We start from the raw sequence: 22349 nt of genomic DNA, 5'->3' as shown, positions 1-22349 counted from the left end.
GGAAACTATGTGCTAACTAACCTAAGATATGATATAAAAGACCGTCAATGCGTACTTTGTGCGGGGAACCAAAAGCAAATACGCCAGGGGTATCAATAGCGATTAATGAAAGAAAATTTCCCCGCCTAGTTCCTCTCTCGCACGGTGGTCTCAGTCGTCAGGACCTCCTGGGCAGTCGATGTAGCCAAGGTCGAATCAAGGAGTGGGATGCGGTCGATGCTGTTCCGCTTCTCCAGAGAGGGTGCATCTGGTGCACCAAGCGCGCCACTGCGAGGCCCATTGTAGTCCGGAAGAACCAGCGGGCTGGTTGCAAAGTCAGGAGAGCTTTGCCAGCGCTGAACATCCTTTCGTAGCTGCTCCAGCTCCTTCTGGAAGCGCTTGCCAAAGACGTCGATATAGTAGGTGGCGCCATTGTAGATACTCCAGACAAATAGGGCAGACAGATAGATTCCGCTGGCCCATCGGTACCAGAAGAAGATTGGAGAAGGAATCATGGTTGACACAGCAAAGGCGTACTGGATCAACATAAATGCGGGCTCTTGCATCGCGCCAGGGAGGCTGAGAACAATCTTTCCAATCCACGCCTTGGCGTACGACTTGCGAAGCCAGGTGAAGCTGGTAGGACGTCCAGCCGCGATCTTGTCGGCCCGACGAACAGTGATCATCAAGTGGTACATCAGCTGCCAGAAGATATAGGGCACGGTTGCCCAGATGATCATAGCGCCGAGCGAGTAGTGCTCCGGATCGCCAGGCTTGCTGAACTTGATGGCATAGACAGCCGGGAAGCGTTCTTTGAGAATCTCAATCGGGGTCAAGTGAACGATGCAGTGCAGAGTCACCGGAGGCATGATATGAATGAAGAGACTGAAAAGCCATATTAGCTGACATCCGATATCCAAAATTACTGTATAACATACCTGACCACTTTATCCATGCTGTGGAAGACCAAAGAATTGCGCCACATGGCAATAGCCGCCGCATTATTACCAAATGTAAGACAGAACGTTCCGATGAATAGCCTCTTGGAGTTGGGAAAGACCCAGATGGCTGCCATATTAAGAAAGTTGACGAAGTAGCACAAATCGGCCAAGAAGTAGTGGTAACCTTTGGCGTGGTAGGTGAAATAACGAATGGGCATGAAGTAGAGCAACTGGGCGCTGAACCACAGGTAGAAGTACTGTGGAAACGCCCCCATCAGATACCCGCTGATGAAGATGTTGAGCACACCGGCGATGAACGAGATCTTCTCACGCAACGTCACGGTGGCGGTCCTACTCCACTGCTTGCCCAGACGGTCCACGCCATTCTTCACACGGCTGCGGTACTTTTCAAGTTGTTCGTCTGCGGTCGGCACGCGTCGTTTGATTTCTCCCACCACGCGTTCCCTGGCGTAACTGCCCGTTGACCGCAACTTCTCGCGCTGCTTGCGCACCTTCTCTTTCTGCATATTAAGGGCGAGCTGCCATTTCTCGAAGCGTTGCGAGAGCTGGAAGTTGTCGAGCAGATCGAAGATGCTCAGCTTGTCGAGTGGCGGGAAAGTCTCCCAATCCTCCGCGTAAGAGCTGCTGTTGGAGAAGGACGGGTTGCGCGACAGGCGGCCGGGAGAGGCGGGTGGAGAATAGAAGTCATCGTTATCAAAGTCATCAAGGAAGGGGTTCTCGACATAGTCGACGGCTGGAGTCGAGGCCACTGAATCGGGACCGATGGTGGAATCGGACTTTCTGCGTTGAACGCGAGCGTCCTCCATCATGAACTGTTGTTGGAAGGAGAAGATGGTAGGGCCGTCCCGGTAATGAGGGTATGGCCGGCTGAGGAAGCGACCGAACGTTAGCATCCCCATTTTCGAGTCTTTGAGGAGCAGGGAGTCAAAGTGGCCATAGCCATCTTTTATCACCCGAGGGGCAAACAAGAGGAAGCCTACCTTATCGGCGGATCACGACCACGGCTCACGCGGGGAAGAAGCAACAAATGTGGTTGGCGACCCAAGTACTGATTTGTGGTCGATGCAACGAAATCGCCCAAGTCGTTAGAGTTGGGGATGAAGATGAACCAGCGAGAAGATGAGTTGAGACGTGTGCTGGATGTCGCGAAGATGAGTGGTTGGGGAGCTTCTCCACAGGCGCCCAATCACAAAGCTAGTTGGCGGCACGGCGATCCGTATTTACTTTCTCTTTCCGGTCGATCAGTCCCTGGTAAGCCGATGATCTTTGACTCACTCGTGATTCAATCTTCATCTCCTCTCCATGTACTTTGTTCTGCTATGCTAGGCCACGATAGCTAAGCCCCGATCAGGCTCCTGATCTTGACTGCAGGGTCCCGAGGTCCCTGACTCGGTAGACACGGGACACCTATGACGAAGATCTATAGCCTGGAGGTACGGCACACTACCCCAACACTTTCGTACATCTGTGCGCTATCTCCGAATCTGCAAGGCAAAACGGCCCATGCGTCAATGTCCTCGGTACAACGGGATGGAAGGTATGTAAGCTGTTGAGCAGTGTCGGCCTAGATATCGTACCTCATACAATCCTGAGCCCTGTCCCACGAGACCTGAGGAAATGACTAGATACAGCCTCAAACCCTTAAAAGTTCCTCCATATTCTAACGTGATTTTTTCAACCGTCGAGGTGGAGATAAAAATCTCTGGAGTACGGTCTAAAGACTAAGCCACTGGGCCTCAAAGAGCGGACGGATCCCAGGGAATGCATGGGCCTACTCCGGCGGGAGTCCACAGGTGGCAATGGGATCTTTGTCTTCAGGAACTTAAGTACAAGTTGCCCCTAAATCTAACCAGAAAGCAAACAGCTGTACATCTGCCCGGCCTGACCGAGGAGATCGTCCGTCGGAAGGGGCCTAAACACGTTGTTTTCTTTGCTCAAGGTCTCTTGAGACATCTTTTGGCCCCAATCTGATTTGAAATTGCAACCTGTAATTAATACGCCCGGGATAACATTTCCTAGCCGCCTATCTAGGGACATCAAGATTGTATCACCTTGGTCCGGCTACAGCTGGAGTAGCTACACATTCAAAGCTTGTACAAACTCTTCTGGTAGGTGGATGGCCAAATACCATTTTTGCCCGGCGCAATGATTCCATTGGGATCAAGGGTGTTCTTGATGGCCTCGTTGAATCGCATAAGGATATTGTTGTTCCAGTTGTAAGTTTCCGCAATCTGGTCCATAACTGCCAGGTGAGTGCGATACTCACCCCAGCCGTAGGCTGCGCAATCAGCAATCAGTGTCTTGATAAGCCAGTGTGCTCTACTCTTGGAGTCCGGGTCTTTGCGATCAAATACAATGCATACAATATGGTCTGTCCCAGATTAGCGGTATGCCCTTCATGACAGGTAACCCGTACTTACGCATCTCTCTGAGACCAACAGTAAAAGTTCCGATAAAGTCCAATCCAGCCTCCCGCGCTCGTCTTTTTGTAACTGAGTACTGGAGCATCGCATCATCTCCAGATACCTTACTGATGGGCGAGAAGAACAAGTGAGCACCGTTGGGAAGCCAGTCGATCCACGCCAGCTCGTCAAACGTCGGAATTCCTTGTAGGGTCTTGTCTCTAGTGTGCAGCACACTCTTCTGCTTGATATCTTCGGGGAAGTAGAACTTGGCACCCCTAACTGCCGAGAAAGCATCTTTGATGATACCCCAGAGAGCATTTCGAGTTGGCTCAGGACCGTAAAGAGCGCCGTAGAAATTCCATCGTCCGAGATTCAGGCGTTTAGCAATCCCATCAAGCTCAGCATCATCGAGAGGGCCTTTAGTTGATGTGTATTCTGTCTTTGTTCCCAGAACAGCAGCATCCATTAGAATATGGCGAATAGTCGGGACGTTTTGAAGAATCATTTGCTGCGACGGGCCTTCGTCAGTACATTATTGCCAAAATGGAAGGCAAGTAATCGTACCAGCCTGAGAGGTCGAATAATATCGACTGCCTGATGAAGGTCCTCGTCTCTAGGGAAAGTGATGAGATAGGATTGATATCCACCGGGGTTAGGCATTAGCTGTGATTGTCAGTGGAAGGTGAAACCGAGATGTGATTTTCAGGCTACTCACCCATATTCCCATCTTTGTCACTATTCCTAGGTTACTTTGAGAGAATAGCCCATCGTTGTAAGGTCCGAAGCCGTAGGGAAATAGTTGCCAGCATTTGTTACCAGGCTCCTCATGCAGTGGAACAGATGGTTCACCGAGCTTCTTCGGCTGTGGCATAGCGCCCATGCCGGTTCGCATCAGTTCACCACTGGGAAGTACAACTTCCATTCCGCAGTGCATCATCCAGTGGTCTTATCAAAGTCAGTATTCTTAGCGCATGGACTCGAGGTAGTCCTAACTTGCCTCCGTAAGGTGTATACCCGACTCCCCTCTCCACAGTATTCCCAAGAACCGAGCCTCCACCCAGATCAGGAACCTAGGAAGAGTTTCATCAGCTCACAGCCAGGTTGCAAACTACCAAACCCAGTTAGAACTTACGTCAATCCAGAGCTTATCTCTCAGTCCATGTTCAACCAGGTACTGGTGAAGATCGGCGAAAGTAACACCTGGCTCCACAACAGCATAGGCACCGTCAACATTGACCTCAAGTACACGGTTCATATGTCTTCCAAGATCCAGAACAACGCTTCCGCGAAGCCTAGGAGCAGCGCCACCATATCCAGAGTTGCGACCGATAGAAGTAGGCCAAAGAGGAATTTGGAATTCGTTGGCAATGCGGACGATGGCCTGCAGATCTGGCACAGAACGTGGACATATTACTGCCGAAGCTAGGAAATAGTCCTGATCAACAATGTGATGGGGATCATGGGTTCGGGGTTGTTCGTGGTAAGTGCCATCGTGTAGCTCTTCAAGCCTCGTCACTACTCTGATGTTCTCATCACCGACGGTCTTGGATACTGCGGCCAGGAAGTTTTTAAAGGTTTCCGGACTGGTATTTGGGGGCAATGCAAGAGGAGTGGCCATTTTCAATTGGATATAATGTATGCAGCTTATCATGAGTTGATTGTTGTTAATCCCCTGTTCCCATCCTTGTATTTATACCATTCGGCACATCTTACTTCAGCCCTCGTAGTCTGCATAGTCTGCATCGATGGCTCCAGATGGCGATCTTGAGCTAAGGCGGAGGTGGGCAATTCCCGCTTCGAAATCGTCAGTGGGAAATTATCCACCTCTGGTCAAAGGGCAAATAGAATATCCGGATTCGTGGTTCCAGAGTTTGGCGTCGCTTCGCGTGGGGATTGCGGGGTCCCGACTTCCGATCTCGTGGCGCCCCGGAAATCCCCCTGTACACATATGCAAGCAACCCATGTCAGTCCGCATCGTTCTCTCTTGACCACGTCACACCGAGAGATATCATGGAAACAAGATCGTTCAACATATGTAAATGTGCTTTATGTGCGGCGGAATTCGACAGCTTTGAGCAGCTACATATTCACTTCGGATCTCGTACGACGCCCAGCTCTACCTTCCCCGGGTCCGCCTTTTTGAGCTAACCACTTAGCTTCCTAGATGGAAACAGGGGCCCAGTGATATGTTCGTTCTGTGAGCGGCCCTTCACACGCAGGTACAAGCCCACCCCGGACAGTTTCCATATATCAAGCTAAATAAGCTGAAGTGATGCTCTGGGCCGGCACATGAAAACGTGTAAAGTCCGACTGGAGAGTGGCGCTCCAATCCCAGTTATTCCACACCGGACCCGGGGGAAGAAGAGGAAGGCATGCGATCGGTGTATCAGATTGAAAAGGGCGTGTAACGCCGGACTCCCTTGCAGCACATGCATCTTCAAGCACCATGAATGCATTTATACAGTTTCAAAGAATAGGAAAGCTGCTCCTGGAAACCTGCAAGACTACACTGCACCTCCGGACCACTTTACAGATGATTTGAAAGACCTTCCTTGCTTGGATGTGGGTTTTGCTTCTCCCTCGACTCAATTTAATGAGATAAACCGTCCTCAACTCTCACCTCCAGGCTATGAGATAATTCAAGATTGGCCCGAAATAACCCTCTCGCCAACTGCAATTAGCTGGTCGTGCGAATTAATGTCGGTCCAATCACAATCAAGCTTCACTACTTGCGGCAAGTTTGAATTTCTGGCTCAGCACACTGGTTCCAAAGGGCTTTTGAACTGTTTTAACTGCCAGATTATCAGCCAAAAACGGCAACACAGCTTGCCAGAGTCACAGGACTCAGAGTCTGTCTCTGACATCTCTTCATATGGGCTTGAAGATCATTCATTCTCTCTAGACCAATCTGATGGGTTTTCTGATGGATTTGAACCGACTAGCCCAGCATGGAATTGGCATATGTTCTATAATATGAACCGAGATCTGAAAGGGCCCCGAAATGGCGCAGTGGATCCTTTTCACGAATGGGCTGTTCATCCTCTGGCATTCAATACTCAGGAAATAGTTACGAGGCTGAAAGAGACGATTCGCCACAAGCCGAGACGGAGCCCAGTAACACTGGAATGGTCTTCACTTATGGAGAAAATGTGCTTTCACTTCTTCTCCCCGCCAAATCTTTGCAGATGCCTTGAAGCTTTTTGGGTTTCATGGTATCCAAATTGTCCGATTGTACACAAACCCTCCTTCGACGCCATCAATGCCTCTCCTATATTGTTAGCATCGATGGCAATTATCGGATCTTGCATTTTACCAAACAAGCAGGACAATCGAAATGCCGAAATATGGTTCGATGCCGTGGAAGAAATGGTCTTCGATGACGAATTACTTCAAGAAGAGTATCTCGACCCCCGTGTGAATGAAACCCTAGACGGGAAGCCACGCAAGCTGGAAGCTTTACAAGCGGCATTTTTTGTTTGCCTTTTCCAGAACTGGGAGGGTTCGGAAATTACCCAACGACGGATTCGACGTCGTCGATATAGTACGGTAGTGGCAGTAAGTCAATCGTTTATCAAATGTCGAGTGTCAATGGCTCACACTCATAAAGGTCGCAAGAGACCTTGTGCCAGGATCTGCCATTCACCAGTCGTTTTGGCTCATGAACGATGCATCAAAGTTTGACTGGCAAGCCTATATTCAGAAGGAAGAAACTATTCGGTAGGAACTATCCCATTCTCCACAGCCTGGCCACTAACAAGCTACTAGAACACTTAGCTATGTCTTTTTACTTGACACAGCCTTCGTTATCTTCCATAATACTCCGCCTCGGATCTTTGGACCAGAGTTAGAGATGCACATCAATTGTCCTGAGGCTGCTTTCCAAGCCGGATCGGCTGACGAGTGTTTCTTGCATCTGAAGAAATGGGCTGATGGGATCTTGCATCAACCTTCCGTATCCGCCGCTATTGAGACAATTTGCCAGCCTGACAATCAGATTTACCTTGGGGATGCATACACCCAATTTGGACTGCTGAACATGTTTGTGATAATCTCAGGTAAGAGACAAGATAAGGTTGAGCTCCTCTTTATTTAACGGGCCGTCTGACTCAAACTAGCTTTATGCGTGTCCATATACCAGCTTCAGAATGCTCTTGCACCCCCGATAGCTTTTGAAAACATTGAACATGGGATGAGGAATTGGAAAATTGCATGGGACCAGATGCATGTCCTATCCAACCTGGACGACGGCAATGGCGACGGAGGATCTGGGGAGTCATGGAGGCGTGATGGTTTTATGAAAAGTGCTTCGGAGTATTGGCTGCTATGCAATGTTTTGTTGGAAGACATACGGTCGGATGCTGGTGAAAATAACGGTGTTGCCAAGCGCACTCTTGGTAAATATGACCAAACTGACATGGGGCAAGTCAGGCAACTCATAGCTCAGTTCAACAACATGAAAATGTCATGATAGTCAACAATTGATGTTGAACAACATTTGTTGTCCCATATTAGCGGGAAACGGAAGCTGATCACTTCTTGCGTTATAAACTTCAAGGCCCCGTATCCCCCTGTCAAGACACAGGAAGCGCCTATCGCACTCAAACTGCAACACCGGTAATGCAAGCCCAGCTCATTTAGCGGTTAAGATAACCCCGACCCCGCAGAGATAATATCCCGCTACACCTAGGTGAGTATAGTCTCCACTAGTACCGACGATAACAGCAGATCCCCGCCGAGGTACCGGTACCCCCGGGCTTAAAAGTCTTCGTCATTCTGATCATGAACAGCGGGCGAGACACAATTTCCTCGACTTCATTTGAGCTCCATCCTGCACAAAATGAGCCCCAACGAGCTCCAGACTTTGAAGTTCGCCCACGTTGTGGACGGCAAGCTGTTAGAGGGGAAGAAGCTGGATTGTTGCAAGGACCCGAGAACCAACGAGCCCCTATGGAACGTTCCGGTTGCAGGCTCAGAAGAGCTGCAAATTGCGGTCACTGCGGCTCAGAATGCATTTCCTATATGGTCCAAGAAGCCGGTCACCGAACGACAAAGCGCCTTACTGCAGCTGGTGGATGCACTTCGCGAGCAGAAAGAGTTTCTGGCGACAATTGTTTCAAAGGAAACCGGAAAATCCGTAAGAGAGAAGTAATTCATTGGGATTAATTGGATGACTGAGTTGATTACAGGCATTCATGGGCGGGTTGGAAATTGATCATAGCATCGGTTTTCTCGAGTACAATGGTACCTAGACCTCCGTTCATCCCTATTGCAAACAGCTGATCATGTGGTGAAGCATCTCAGGAAATCTTTGATGAAATAGTCCACGAAGACGACACTGTGCAGATCGTTCAAACGCACACTCCACTGGGTATTGTCGGAGCGATATGTCCATGGAATTTCCCACTAGTCCTCGCAGTTGCCAAGGTCGCCGCAGCTATAGTGACGGGTAATTGCATTATCGTGAAGCCATCTCCCTTCACTCCATACAGTATTTTGAAGTTTGCAGAGATCGCCACGAAGATTGTCCCCGCGGGTGTTTTCCAAGCCCTCAATGGCGACAACTCACTAGGGGCTAGCATGACAACCCACCCTGGAATTCAAAAAATCAGCTTCACCGGCTCGACCAAAACGGGTAAGAAGATCATGGAGGCTGCCAGCGGAACACTGAAGCGGATCACGCTTGAACTTGGTGGCAATGACGCGACGATTGTCTGCGCCGATGTGGACGTGAGCAAGGTCGCGACTGAAGTTGCGAATGGATGTCTTTTCAACGCGGGTCAAATGTGCGTCGCGACAAAGCGTGTTTACGTCCACGAAAGCATCCGTGAAGAATTCTTGCAACGTTTCGTGGAAGCGGCGAAGGTGTTCACGGAACAGCCCACTATAGCACCTCCTATTTTTGGTCCGATGCAAAACCAGATGCAACATGCTATTGTTCAGGGATTGATTGAGGATTGCAAGGCTACGGGGTGCAATATCCTCGTAGGTCAAAATCAATCGCCCAATGGTCTGTTTATAGAACCAACTGTTGTTGATAACCCACCCGATGACTCTCGGATTGTGAGAGAGGAACAATTCGGTGAGACTTACCTACGGTCTCATTTACTGGACGATTTATTTTCTAACACTCATGTCACAGGCCCGATCATCCCCATCCTATCCTGGAAGGACGAAGAGGAGGTCATCACGCGTGCTAATGACACTGATGTAGGACTCGGAGCCTGCGTCTGGTCGAAAGATTCAACTCGTGCTTTGTCAATTGGTCGACAATTGGAAGCCGGTTCAGTCTGGATCAACAGCTCTGAAAAGCCAAATCCAGCCGCTTACTTCTCCGGACATAAACAGAGTGGGATAGGGGGTGAACGGGGTCGGCAAGGTCTTTTGTCCTACTGTAACACACAGTCAATCCACATCTACAAATAGAAGCAATATACCGTTGACTTTTCACCTTGTTATTTGATGGGCATGCCTCAATTAAGGTTTTAGTGTAGGCTGATCTCAGTCTGATAAGCATCTGCCGCCCATGAGGCCTGTCTGTTACTAGTAAGTTACCCAACTCAATGCATTTCGGAAGCATTACGTGGGGTTGTTTTATGGTGTTTTTATCCAAGTATACCCATTGATAATTGCAATCATAGCAACCGCATATAAGATCGCAGATTCACACTATATGTTCGTTGATTTAGGCTATCTTTGTCGGTATTCTATATCTATTCAGCCACATTGGTACATAATAGCCATAACTATCACTTGCCCCCAAAGCTCGCGTTGATAGGTCCATTGTTCACGCCAACCTGGAAGCCACGGTTCTGGTTTCCAAACACGACATGCGTATGGTGATCCCCTTCCTTGATAATATTGACAATTTTAGCTTCACGTTCCACCATCTGGGGGACAATACGGCGCAAAAGATCTTTGGCATACGCTGCTGCCACCATAGCAGCATACCCCTGCCACGCTTTGTTCTTATGCGAGTCGGCATAGTCACAGATGCCTCGGATGACAAGGCAAGGAAAGTGGTTCATCAGGCCAGCTGCTTCCATTTCAAAGCACAGAACATCCTTTTCAGCAGCGAGCTTGTCTCGAATAGATGCGTCTTTCATAAGCTGATTAGCCGAGGCGATTAGTCCGTAATGAATCGCTGGATTGTCGTCATGTTCGGTGCGTGGCGGTCGCGCGACTAAGCAAGATAGATCGTCGCCGCAACTTAAAGCACAAGGTGAATCGTTGCCTGCAGGATGAATAATCTGACTGCGATATAGCTGATCACTGGCTAGATCTGGGCGCTGATACTTTTTCCGTAGTCGCGGCTTTTTCTCAAGAATTCTGTCAACCGCGTTATCCAGTTGGTGCCCTTCGCTCTCGTATTGGGCCTCGAGTCCATTTACTGCTGAGCGAAGGATGGTAGGTGGTTGGTCCAAAAAACCCGTCGGCTGAAAGCTTTGGCCCTGAATCGTCTTGCCAAAGTCATATTGAAGGACACCACCCTGGCCATTGCGAGGAATGCTGACCACGATATCCCCAAGGCGAATATCATGTTTTCGGCTTGGTACGCCGCCACCGATACCGACCATCAAGCCAATGCGAATATTCGGAAAGCTATGCATCATATCTTCTGCCACTCGAGCCGCCGAGGACGTGCCGTATTCCCCAATAGGTAAAACGGAGATAACCACGTTATGATTCCAGACTTTTCCCAAGGTGTAATCGTTTTTGCTATGGGGCGGTAGATATGCGGGGCCGTCGTGCTTCTCATCCAGGAACTCTTGGGCGGCAACATATTCAGTGGTGATAGCGCATATCCAACCAACAGTATAGTCCTCCGGATTAGACATCACGAAGCCGCAGGGACAACCAGTGAAATCGCCAACGAAGTAAGGAGAAAGTCGTAGTTTGTAAGCAGGACAATCGGTAACGGACAATCGGTAACGGTGTCCTTTAAGGGGCGAAAGGGAGGGAGGGGAAGGGCGGGAAAAGGCGTTCGCTTTTCAGCCTCACGCACTGTTCGGTCCGTGCCGTACTAAAACACGTAATATAAATTGCATATATATCGACTTGTCATAATGCCGACCGAAAATTAGCGAGTCTCATGATTTTAACGACGGTTATATACTGATTGAGACTGGTTGTGGAACGACTGCGTCGTCATTTTGCTCGGGCAGCGCTTAGATCGAGTTCCCAATTGCGTGGACGGTAGGACCTGGTTAGATCCACCAAAGCGGCATCCTCTCTTAAATCCGCGGTCGACCGTGTCGTTACACGACCATGAATTTGTTATTTGTGATACAGTCCTCGATCGGATTCACGTAAACCCGATACGTGACTAACTAGCGTTATCTACTTTATCTGCTGCCTGGGGCTGAGCGATTCCGCGAAACCTCAAAATTCGCGATCCACGATGCTCCGGTGCCGATCTTTTCTGAGGCTACAACAGCGCGCCTTCTCTACTAGGCAAGCACTGAATTCCATCGGAGACTGGTCAGAGATTCCAATTCCAGGATTCAATGCGCCTTTAAACTTCCGGCCACAAGTAAGACGGCCTCTTCTGCGGTACTTCTGTTGCTAATAAACACAGACTAATGTAGTATATGAGTACATGGAGGGGTTTCCGAATGCATTGGACCCAAATCATGTTGAAGATGGCAGTCTCGAGTAAGGTTGAATCCACGGTCAAGCTTGAACTTTTTGTATTGACTCAACCCTCTAGTCGACTCGTCACGCACCGAGAGATTGTTATGATGCAACTCATGAACATCATTACAGATAAACCTGAATGGGACCGCAAGGTCTTTAATGAGCATATCACCACCAAATGGCGTGAAGAAGTTGCTGAAAGCGGAGAGGATGCGACGCCTAAAATGATGGATTGGATTATCAAGGAGCTACAATGGAAGGCCGGCATCCTAGAAAAGAGTGGCTTCGTAGAAGTCTTTGATGATGGAGTCTTGAAATCTGACAGTGTCATCTCTAGTGACCTAAAAGCTTCCTTGAAAGAGGCAGTGGCTCCCCTTGGAAACGTTCCAGAAGACGCAAAAGACTATCATCCCCACTCGGACAACAAAGTCGTCGATTTGGTCCACCCTTCGCTCTTCCCGGTTATTTATAATCGAACCCACGTCCTCCGCGACCGTATTATCGGTCTTGATGACTGTTTAGACAGCATTGGAGACGGTGAACTGCTTCCTAGCCCGTCGAGAGAGGAATCTATTATTTGGCCAGACGAACATTCTCCTTTCTCTCTCCAAACGCACGGACACTCGCATCCACCTGAGCTCAGCACAAAGTTCCAGTGGCTACCCTGCGACGTGAAAATCGCTAAAGACGGCGGGTGCCGAGTTCTTTCTTACATCAACAATGCTCATCCAGTCGACCACCGGGCGCTATATGATGTTGTGGAGAAAATTCTCGCACAAGTATTTCCTCTTTGGGAGAAATCCCTGAGCGGAAGAGGTTGGTATGACAAGAGAATCGAGTTCAAAGAGTCCGAATACGAAGAAGGTAGCGATCCCGAGCCGGTGTGGAATCCAGAGGACATTGATGACAATGGCGATAAGTGTTATGAGCAACAATGGAATTTGTGGTACGATTCTCTTAAAATAAAACTTCCTGAGCCAGGGGAATTTAGAATCAGAGATTCACAAGACGAGAAGGTCGTCAACTTCAACAAACACTTTCCAAACAAAAGGTTTCAAGTGGTTGTGAAGCTAGCGAATATCGAATTATCACCCGAGAGGCCACACTATGAAGGAGGTACCTGGCACATAGAGGGTCAACTTGTAAGTCCCGATCTATCCTTTGGTCGGCTCATTTCCGTTAATCCACCCAGAATGAACGCATCGCTGCATCCGCAATCTATTACTACGACTCTGAAAATATCACTCCCAGCTCATTGGCCTTCCGCCATCGTGCATTAGATGACTTTGAAGATCTCATGTACGAGCAAGGTCACCACATCTTCCTCCAACAGGTCTATAAGTTCCCTGAAGACATTGATGGATATAATGATGGCTCAATCACGCAAACACTTGGCAGCGTGGCTTCTAAGGAAGGCCGTCTTATTACGTTTCCAAACACTCTTCAGCATCAAGTTTCTTCGTTCTCCCTGGACGATCATTCTAAGCCCGGCCATCGGAAGATCCTTGCGCTGTTCCTTGTGGATCCTCATACACGAATTATTTCTTCCGCTAACGTTCCTCCGCAGAGAGCGGACTGGAGACGAAACAAAAAGGCACCCCAGAACATTTCAGCAGAACTACGGAGTGTTTCAGAAGAAGCTGTCAACCCAACAATGACCATGGAGGAGGCCAAGTCCTACAGACTGGAGCTCATGAAGGAGCGCGGACTCAGTGACGAGAAACGCAATTCTGCTTTCGAGCAAGGATCATTCAGTCTTTGCGAGCACTAAAGTGTGCTACGAGGTGTGACAAACTAATTCAATTCATAACGACCTAAATGGCCGAACATGTTCCAATCAAAACAAATCAAAGATCATTTTAACTCCCTGGCGGGGTATTTACACACGGTGGGGCTCCGGAGCGGAATAATACCTCCACAATAACCTTAGAAAGATCACGAAAGCTTCATTGTAGACGGAAGAAAACGGTGCGCAAGTGATTTCGTCTTGTTGACCGTTTGATAGTCATTGAACTTCACTTGATTCCCATTAGAGTCTCAGACTCGCCACGGAAGTCGTTCCCACGGTGCCTCTCAATCATTTACATGGCGACCCCTGAACTTCAAAAGGCCGCTGTTGTCCAGGTAAGATAACCCGCATCTTGCTACAAACAAGCTAATATTATTCTAGCAAGGTGATGAGCCAAGGTTTGAAATCAAGTTTCTTCCTTTACCAAAGCTAGGCCCAACAGAACTCTTGGTAAAACTATCAGTGACCGGTATCTGCGGAACCGATATCGCTCTCGCATCAGGAAAACTCGGTCCATGTTGCCAGATCCTCGGACACGAGGGAATCGGTCGAGTCGTGAAGACAGGTATCAGCGTCGACGAAAAGTCTGTCCAAATCGGTGACCGGGTCGGTGTATCATGGGTCCGAGATAGTTGTGGAGACTGCGCGATGTGTCTACACGGAGAAGAAATGCGATGTGTGAAGCAAGTTCATTCTGGAAGAGCTGTTGATGGTACGCTCGCGCAGTATACTGTTGTTCCATTCCGGAGTATGATGCGCTTGCCCGAGGGCCTTTCTGATGAGCAGCTCGCCCCCATTATGTGTGCCGGTGTAACTGCGTACAGGGCACTTAAAATTTGTGGCGCTGTTCCAGGTCAATGGGTTGTCATCTCTGGTGCTGGCGGTGGAGTTGGTGCAATGTGTATTCAATATGCTCGTGCGATGGGCTACCGGGTGCTTGCTATTGACGCTGGTAATAAGAAGGGGGACCATTGTCTACGTCAGCATGCAGAGGCGTATCTGGATGTTTTCAAGCACGCAAAAATTGCCCAGGCCGTAAAGGACACTACTGATGGTCAAGGTGCTGCAGCTGTTATTGTTGCAGCTGGGTCAAGCAAAGCCTATCAGGATGCCTTCGACATGCTTGCTCCGCTCGGTACCCTCGTGTGCGTTGGCATCCCGACTCCACCAGACAAAATCCAATTCCACCCCTTGCAGTTCATCGATAATGGAATTAGAGTAATCGGCTCCATGGTCGGATCCAAACAGGATATTGGACAGGCTTTGCAGTTCGTGCAGCGAGGCGTGGTGGTACCAGATGTCGAAGTTATTGGTTTGGAAGAAGTTCCGAGCTTGATGCCTCGTATAGCCACGGGCGAAGTGAGTTGCTCCAGCCTCAACCCAAAACATGGAGATACGAAGCTGATTGATTCCAGATGACGGCCAAATATGTTGTTAAGCTCGAATGAATGATGAACGCGGTAGATCGTGTACTTTAGTTCAATTGATCTGTCCATACTCTCTATAACAACGTAGGCCCATGTGAATATCAAATAATCAATTCGCAAAGGTGCGCACAGATGTCGTGATTGATTCTCCAGCAATTAGACAATAGAAATCAAATGAAGCTTCTTTTGTGCTGTTTCAAAGTTCGCTCGGGGTAATGTCCTTCGCTTGAAGTAGAATGGTGTCTTCGGCTCGGCCGATGGCCTTGACCCACCTTCTTACCCGGTAGAACACCTTGAGGCTTCTACCTCTTCGTTGAGACATGGAACAACGATAATAGGAATATGAGATTCAATGTCGCTACACCTGCTAATATATAGAAGATGATACATGTATTTAGGATATCTAGGTTCTATGGATCACTGACTCACCGGCAATAGGCGGGGCATTCTCCCCTGACCAGCACCCATCCATGAGCTTTGCAGCTCCGTCTCATCCTGCCAGAGCTCCGGCGCATCCTCGCGGCTCGCTCCCGGTGCTACAGCGGATTCTCCCCAGACAATTCCACATTCGACCACGTATTCATCCCAACAGGCGATCAATTCTGCCAGCTTATCCGGGTGCTCCTGCGCCAGGTCCTTGGTCTCACCAGGGTCTGCGACAACATTGAACAGTTCCCACCCTTCATCGTTCACCCCGACACCTCCGTTAGCTTTCGCAATGTGCACAATCTTCCAATCCCCTTTCCTCATAGCAGCCCGCGCGACAAGCTCCCAGCCAACGGGCTCGGACGAGGAATGGATGTGCCACATTTCCTCTTCCTCGACCTTCTTTCCTTGGGTAAACAGCGGTACCCATGATTTACCCCGTATGGCGTGGACCTCCTTGCCTCGGAATGTTGCCATTTTGCGAACTGAAGGGTTCGTTTCTAAAGCAGGGGGAGCGGGGGCACCTGCCAGGTCAAGGAAGGTAGGCAAAAAGTCCATAACGGTTGAGAAAGAGCGGTTGAACGACCCCGCCGTGTAAGATGACAGGAAAGTGTTGGTGGGTGGCTTTATGACGCAAGGGACAAGGATACCTCCTTGAGACGGGTAGGATTTGAATAGTCTTGAGGGGGCAGTGGAGGCCTGCGCCCACAGCGGTCCGAGCCTGACGCGGAGGGATTAGCGTTTGTCATCCGATTCCTGCAGAGCATGAGCAACGTACCAGCTGAAGGAGTCAAAGGATCCAAGGTTTTCATAGGAGTTGTCGTAGTATTCGTGAATGGCATTCACGATCCTATTTCCCATGACGGCTGTAGATTATTCAGTTAGTACTGCTACTCTGTAATGGGCGTGATGTTATGGAAACTCACGAATAGCCTCCAGTCTGTAAAGTCGCACCCTTTGGTCAGTAAACCGTACATTGACACCGGAAAGTAATGTACTCACGAAGCTCCCTCGGCTCCATTATCACTCATGAAGACAACCAAGGTATTATCGTACTCTCCAGTCTTCTTCAAGTATTCGATCACCTTGCCAATATTCTCGTCCATCGTGTCCACCATTCCCGCGTACGTCTCCATCGCCCGACTGGACAGCTTCTTTCCCTCGGGCGTAAGGTCCGCCCACTCACCAGAATTCACTGTGGTGGTCTCGACATTATGAGGAATAACAGATTTGTCCACAATTCCCATCTCGACAAGTTTTGCGAGACGGCGCTCTCGCAAGGCGTACGGTCCTTCGTCATAGACGCCCTTGTATTTGTCGCGCTTTTCCTTCGAACACTGCAGAGGCCAGTGAGGTGCGGTGTAAGGCAAGAATGCAAAGAATGGCTTGGACTTGTCATCCTCCGATCTCCCATCGAAGTACCGAATTAGTTGGTCAGTGTAGTATTCCGTCGAGTAAAAGCCCTTGGGGTCCTCCGTCTTATTGGGTTGACTGTATAACAACCTTCGTCAAAATGGGAATGTAAAAAGACCCTGCAATGAGAACTTACATATCAACTTTGCTTCCGTTCTCCACATGAACAGGAGAGCCTCCCATAGGGAATCGCTCCTGAACGGGCTCCCAGCCGTAGTGGTTACAGCATCCGGGAAGCATAGCAAAGGCTTGCTGGAACCCACGCTCCCACGGGCCTTGACTTGCCCGAAGTCCCAGGTGCCACTGTTTCCATCAGCTTCTGGTTTCACGAAAAGCTCACATGGCCCAAGAAATGGGACCATTAGCAACAACACACACCTTTCCAGACATGGCAGTGAAATATCCATTGTCACCCAAAAGCTCAGGAAGCGTTGCCACGTCTTGATTGAGATACCCTTCATACCCAGCCTTGCCACCCCATCGCTTGGAGCCTACTTGACTGTGTTTGTGCTCAATGAGGCACCCGAGTCCACCGAGATGAGCATCGGTTCCGCTGAGAAGCATTGCGCGCGTGGGCGAGCAAGCGGCAGCGGCATGGTGGTTGAGCATACGAATTCCCTCAGACGCCAATCGGTCAATGTGGGGCGTTTTAATTTCGCTTCCATAGCAGCCGACATCTGAAAACCCCTATTAGATAGCTTTAGATTGGTCCTCTAGATTGCGATCGAATAACGTACCAGATCGTCAGCCAGTATAAACAGAAAGTTAGGCCGTTGGGCCGTCGCGTTAGAATCGCTGCCCATGTTCAGATTCGCGTATCCTTTCCTGTGGAATTGACAACGGAATATAAAGAAGCCCCACGGACAAAAAAGAAGGAGGGGTTGTACTTAAAGCTCCCCGCCTAGAAGATCGATAGGAAGCGAGTCAAGCTCACGGAGTAATCTAGAGCCGCTCCACTTCATAGCTTCACTCAGTCCAATCCGATGCTACTAAAATCCGAGCGAGAGTGGGGCCTCGCTCGGAACGCCTCAGCTTACTAGGACTCTACTCCTGGCGAGGCCGATTACGACAGCTCAGGTCCACTGTCACTGGCCTTGGCTTCCGTGCTTTTGTGCTAAAATGATGCACTCTGGGGTGTGGGGTTCCGCGCGACGGACCCGTCTTTTCTAGGTGCTGTCAATTCTCCGTGAAACAGAAACGCGTTTTGCTATAAAATCAAGGCATCCCGGTCATCCCGCAAGAAAATAGGCATGGTGCTCATCTGAGTCCTCGACGATCTCCATATTTCTCTTCTCTAGGGTGACATGGGCCGCTTTGGTGTGATCTTGACCAATCCTGTGAGGATGGGATACTTCATCTTTATAGTTGTTCGAGCCCAGGGCTTCATAGAATTGCAGAGCTACCCAATTGACTCTTTTCCTACGTCCCGCTTAACATAATGAGCTTTTGGCAAATACATTGGTTGCTCAGGTGAAGCAAGCAGAAACTCGCCCATGTGGAAGAATGCCACTGGGACTGCGTGGATGCCTTATTCAATCCGTTACGATGTGATACTGTCAATTGATTGATTAATTACTGCTAATCTAAAATTTCAGGAGGCCATTTTCCTGTTTTTCATTAGATGGGCAGTGCTTCTATCCCTTACTTCCTCGGTGCTGAGCCAACGCCGAGTTCCGACAAAAGACGGAAGGCAGCCGAGCGTTGTAAGTGGTGTCCGGGCATTCGTCCCAGGTTCGATTATTCCATGCATGAAGGATAATTTCCCTTGGATATTTCGAGGGTCTTAGTTAGACTGACTCAGGTAGTAAGAACAATGCCATTGATGATCTTACCATGGAACTCTATAGCCCATCTAATATACGAATGATTCCGACTTCCAAAATCTTGAAAACTGTCGCTTCATATTTCCCAAGATAATAAAAAATCGAACAACGATATACAATTCGCTCCAAAAATACAATCACTTGAGCCGCCCCCGGAAAAAGACTTAATTTCGTGTTCGTGAGTCGTGCCCTTCAAACCAGAGCGGAAAATGAACTCCAATATCTCAACTCCCAACCCCAGAAACCCAAGTATTAGTATCCGAAATGTGGCACGTGTGGTACATGAGACATGCCAGACCAGAAGGCAGGAGGCTTCTCGGTAGGCATGAACTGTTGGCCGTAATAGCCGGACATGTAACCCTGGTCGGCGGCCATTGATTTGTGAGCGGTTGGGGACCCCTGCGGCATCATTTGTGGTGCCATACCCATTGGATATGAGCTGAAGCTAGCAGTCGGGCTGTGTGGTCCGCTGGATTGGCTTGTAGAGGGCGAGGGAGAAGGGGGCATTTGGTTGCCAACGGGGTATGAGTCGGCTTCGTCAAGCTGGGAGTCTTGACCTGAGAGTTGGTCGTTGTCGTTGTCGTCCTCGTCATCAAGAGACATGGCGGGTGCGGCGTGGACTCCGGAAGACAGCTCGTCCTCTTGGTAGATCACGTCGGGAAGATGGGTTTGGGTCACTTGGACCAATGTGTTCGCGTCTGTTGTTGATTAGCTTCGTATTTTCCAGTCAGTGTGGAATGACTTACCAATTTCCCCATTTAGGAAACGCTCTTCCATTTGACGCACAAAATATATCTCATCGAGGACCTGCAGTCGGTTGGGGGGCTGATCTGACGCCGCACATCCTGACCGGCTTCACGCAGCTTGTCCGCTGTCACGCCGTGGCTGTCTTTCATTTCGCACAAGATGTGAACGAGCAGTCGTAGTCGGTCTTCTCTTTAGTTAGTTCGGAGACCTTATCGCCTAAGTATCGTGACTTACCTCGCTTAAGAAGATGGTCTGGTTCTCGATGCAAGACACCGGCAGGCCACCATCCAGGTTTGGTCATCTCAGGATCAACCCGTTGCGATACGCCTGCAATCACTTTGCGTCCGTTGTATGGGAAATGTACCTGTTTCCGAGGCTCAACAAGCTTGATGTACGACTTGGCAATGGCGCGACAGTTCAGTTGTTGGAAATCCTCAAAAGCCTTTTCATAGTATCGTCGCAACAGATCTTGATTCCCGACTCGAAGAATAGTGCGTCCGGGTGACGGAGTAGGAGGAGGCGAGGCGGCTTTGGGGGGCGGACGAACCATTCCTGTTCGCTTCATGTCGCGTCGCTTTCGTCGGCTTTGGTTGGATTGCCATTCGCACGGAATCATTTCGGCTGGTCGGGTTTGGCCGGTGTTGAACCATTCCGGTGAGGGTTGCACGCCCCATGATGAAGACGTTTGGCTAGATTCTGCTCACAAAATTGCGTTGGTTGTGTTCAACATCACGTTGATCGAGTTTGGCACTCACGAGCAAACTGCATATTTGATTGAGGGTTCGGGGCTGTCATCTCCATGAAGCGGTCAGTCACTTCTGGTGTGAAGATAGCGCCGCCGCAGCCCGCAATTGAATCTGATGTGCGGATCTGAAGCTTTCCATCGTCGTCAATGTACATAATGACGAAGTGGGAGTGTTGAATGGCGGCATTTGGACTCGGGGTTTCCTTCAGCAGGCTGTCAGTGAACCATCACAGACATTGTATAACATGATAGTTACCAGGCTGGCCTGTGGCACCGCGGAGTCGGAATGTCTTCGTTCGTGTCCCTCACTCGAGCTGAGAAGAGGGCGACTCATGTCCATGTTATCGTATCAGGGTACAATCAAGGTCTTGAGGTGCGATGTGATATTCGAGCGACCTCGGGAGAAGTCAAGAACTTGTACACGCGTGACCGACGAAGCGTGCCTAGGTGGAAGGTACTCTGGGTCAAATACGTGGGGCAGTGACCCCTAGAATAAATAGAACTGATATATCTGCTCCGATCGAAAGTTCGGGACAGGGGAGACTGGGATCAAAACGCATCTACCCGATGTAGATCGAGTCCGGGTCCATCGGCCGGGAGCGCGAATAGATTATGTATGCGAGAGTCATCCGGACATCTCCAAAGTACCCTCCACGGCTCCACACGATGGTTCCTTGACGATGCGAATCGGCGGGCGCTGGTTATGCAAGGAAAAAGGAATATCGACGGAGCTGAGCCGGTGGCAATAAGCTGCGATTCTTTGGGCCTGCATCTGTGCGATCAGATCGCCAGTGCATTTCCTCGAGTAGGCCCTAGGCTCTAGATTCTAGGTTCTAGTCCTCGCGCACTGACAGATTATACGAGTAGGGCTACGGTTCCCCTGTGTCATCACTGAAACGCGTCTAATCCGAGCCTATCCCCAAATTCCTTGATCAAATAATGGGGTCGGGATCTTCAAGCTGTTAGGATCCGCTGGCACTAGCCACAGAGGGCGTAGAGTTCCGTACAAGTCGACTTCTCAGGGGTTTGACCGAAGCCAAGTTGATGTATCAGATCGAGAGATCAGCCAATAGAGCGGAGAAAGTACAGTCTTGCGAATCAAGCAGTCCCGATCGCCGATCTACGCTCAGTCACGCACTTTTGCGTCCGCACACTCGGGTTACGCCTATGAGGTCATCGTCGAATGCAATTGAAAACGGGTTGACCGGGGTTGACTTTATCTGGAGAAAGACGCGATATCTCGACCCTTTCCAGCGCCATGCAGAAAGCTCAGACTTCACATTTACGGTTACGGTCCAGGCCACCGGTGCACGGATCTAATCTCATTCTCAGCCCAAAAGGCCCAGGAGGCCCAAACGGCGGGTTCAGTCAAGGCTACCAATTGGCAGGAAAAGTTCCCAGGTTCAAGCCATGGAGCACAAGAAAGCACAGTGGAATCATGGATTTCTGGAAGGTCGCGGTCACGGGATTGCCCTGGCCTACGCTAAATAGACGATCGATGCTTCCATTGTTTCGGGATTTGAAGATTCGGAAACGGGACGCGCCGCGCAATCCACTTTTCTAGTCCTATTCTTTTTTTTTTTCGACAAAGTACTTCGTCGAAACCAGGATCTGGCTGCCCCAGCCTATTCTCGAGAAAATTGCAAGACCGAGCTATATCCGAAAGAAACGCAACGGCCACGGCCGTATCGATAATGTCGAAACTCTTTTGTCCAGACGGCCCATTAGGAACGATTCCCTCGTCCCGGATCGACAGTCAGGCCCCTTTCGGCGGAGTCTCACGGATACGCAAATCAGGTTCAAATCTAGCATTCGTACATTTGTCCCCTCCACTCGTGTTACGAAGATTTGTGCCACCGGACCTCTGGGCACTCCAGGGCTCTACTATAACCATGCCTTCCTCCACATATCTTTTTCTACCAACTATTGCCAATTGGGCTGACGCCACAGCATTTGCGGATAAATTAACCAGACGCTTCCCTTTGGCCAAAAGCCGATG

The 22349-nt window shown here is 49.6% G+C and overlaps 8 protein-coding genes across 8 annotated transcripts; 3 read left to right on the top strand and 5 right to left on the bottom strand.

Annotated features, from left to right (window-relative positions):
* Positions 1–125: 125 nt before the first annotated feature.
* On the bottom strand, positions 126–1840 carry N7443_008001 (glycerophosphocholine acyltransferase; the record flags this gene model as incomplete). The annotated part of the gene is made up of 2 exons (XM_056888057.1): positions 126–864; positions 918–1840. The coding sequence occupies 2 exons, from the start codon at positions 1838–1840 to the stop codon at positions 126–128; spliced, it is 1662 nt and encodes a 553-aa protein (XP_056739748.1).
* Positions 1841–3025: 1185 nt separating this feature from the next.
* On the bottom strand, positions 3026–4964 carry N7443_008000 (FAD-binding oxidoreductase; the record flags this gene model as incomplete). Its single annotated transcript, XM_056888056.1, has 6 exons — positions 3026–3312; positions 3362–3854; positions 3911–4009; positions 4062–4291; positions 4340–4416; positions 4459–4964. 6 exons carry the CDS (start codon positions 4962–4964, stop codon positions 3026–3028), a joined length of 1692 nt encoding a protein of 563 aa, XP_056739747.1.
* A 3219-nt stretch (positions 4965–8183) lies between these two features.
* Positions 8184–9769, top strand: N7443_007999 (aldehyde dehydrogenase family protein; the record flags this gene model as incomplete). The annotated part of the gene is made up of 2 exons (XM_056888055.1): positions 8184–8480; positions 8648–9769. 2 exons carry the CDS (start codon positions 8184–8186, stop codon positions 9767–9769), a joined length of 1419 nt encoding a protein of 472 aa, XP_056739746.1.
* Positions 9770–10092: 323 nt separating this feature from the next.
* On the bottom strand, positions 10093–11181 carry N7443_007998 (5'-methylthioadenosine/S-adenosylhomocysteine nucleosidase family protein; the record flags this gene model as incomplete). Its single annotated transcript, XM_056888054.1, has 1 exon — positions 10093–11181. One exon carries the CDS (start codon positions 11179–11181, stop codon positions 10093–10095), a length of 1089 nt encoding a protein of 362 aa, XP_056739745.1.
* Positions 11182–11744: 563 nt separating this feature from the next.
* N7443_007997 (DUF4246 domain-containing protein) lies at positions 11745–13751 on the top strand (the record flags this gene model as incomplete). The annotated part of the gene is made up of 4 exons (XM_056888053.1): positions 11745–11876; positions 11922–11998; positions 12054–13122; positions 13173–13751. 4 exons carry the CDS (start codon positions 11745–11747, stop codon positions 13749–13751), a joined length of 1857 nt encoding a protein of 618 aa, XP_056739744.1.
* Positions 13752–14065: 314 nt separating this feature from the next.
* Positions 14066–15217, top strand: N7443_007996 (zinc-dependent alcohol dehydrogenase; the record flags this gene model as incomplete). Its single annotated transcript, XM_056888052.1, has 3 exons — positions 14066–14104; positions 14151–15128; positions 15185–15217. The coding sequence occupies 3 exons, from the start codon at positions 14066–14068 to the stop codon at positions 15215–15217; spliced, it is 1050 nt and encodes a 349-aa protein (XP_056739743.1).
* A 396-nt stretch (positions 15218–15613) lies between these two features.
* Positions 15614–17838, bottom strand: N7443_007995 (arylsulfatase; the record flags this gene model as incomplete). Its single annotated transcript, XM_056888051.1, has 7 exons — positions 15614–16343; positions 16401–16488; positions 16549–16562; positions 16625–17113; positions 17172–17338; positions 17414–17722; positions 17773–17838. 7 exons carry the CDS (start codon positions 17836–17838, stop codon positions 15614–15616), a joined length of 1863 nt encoding a protein of 620 aa, XP_056739742.1.
* Positions 17839–19110: 1272 nt separating this feature from the next.
* On the bottom strand, positions 19111–20505 carry N7443_007994 (DUF2841 domain-containing protein; the record flags this gene model as incomplete). The annotated part of the gene is made up of 4 exons (XM_056888050.1): positions 19111–19556; positions 19605–19688; positions 19762–20301; positions 20361–20505. The coding sequence occupies 4 exons, from the start codon at positions 20503–20505 to the stop codon at positions 19111–19113; spliced, it is 1215 nt and encodes a 404-aa protein (XP_056739741.1).
* Between the last annotated feature and the right edge of the window lie 1844 nt (positions 20506–22349).

Source organism: Penicillium atrosanguineum (genome assembly GCF_028827265.1).
Source record: "Penicillium atrosanguineum strain IBT 20685 chromosome Unknown utg000006l_segment0_segment0, whole genome shotgun sequence".
Lineage (NCBI taxonomy): Eukaryota > Fungi > Ascomycota > Eurotiomycetes > Eurotiales > Aspergillaceae > Penicillium > Penicillium atrosanguineum.
This window is presented reverse-complemented; position numbering and strand designations above follow the sequence as displayed.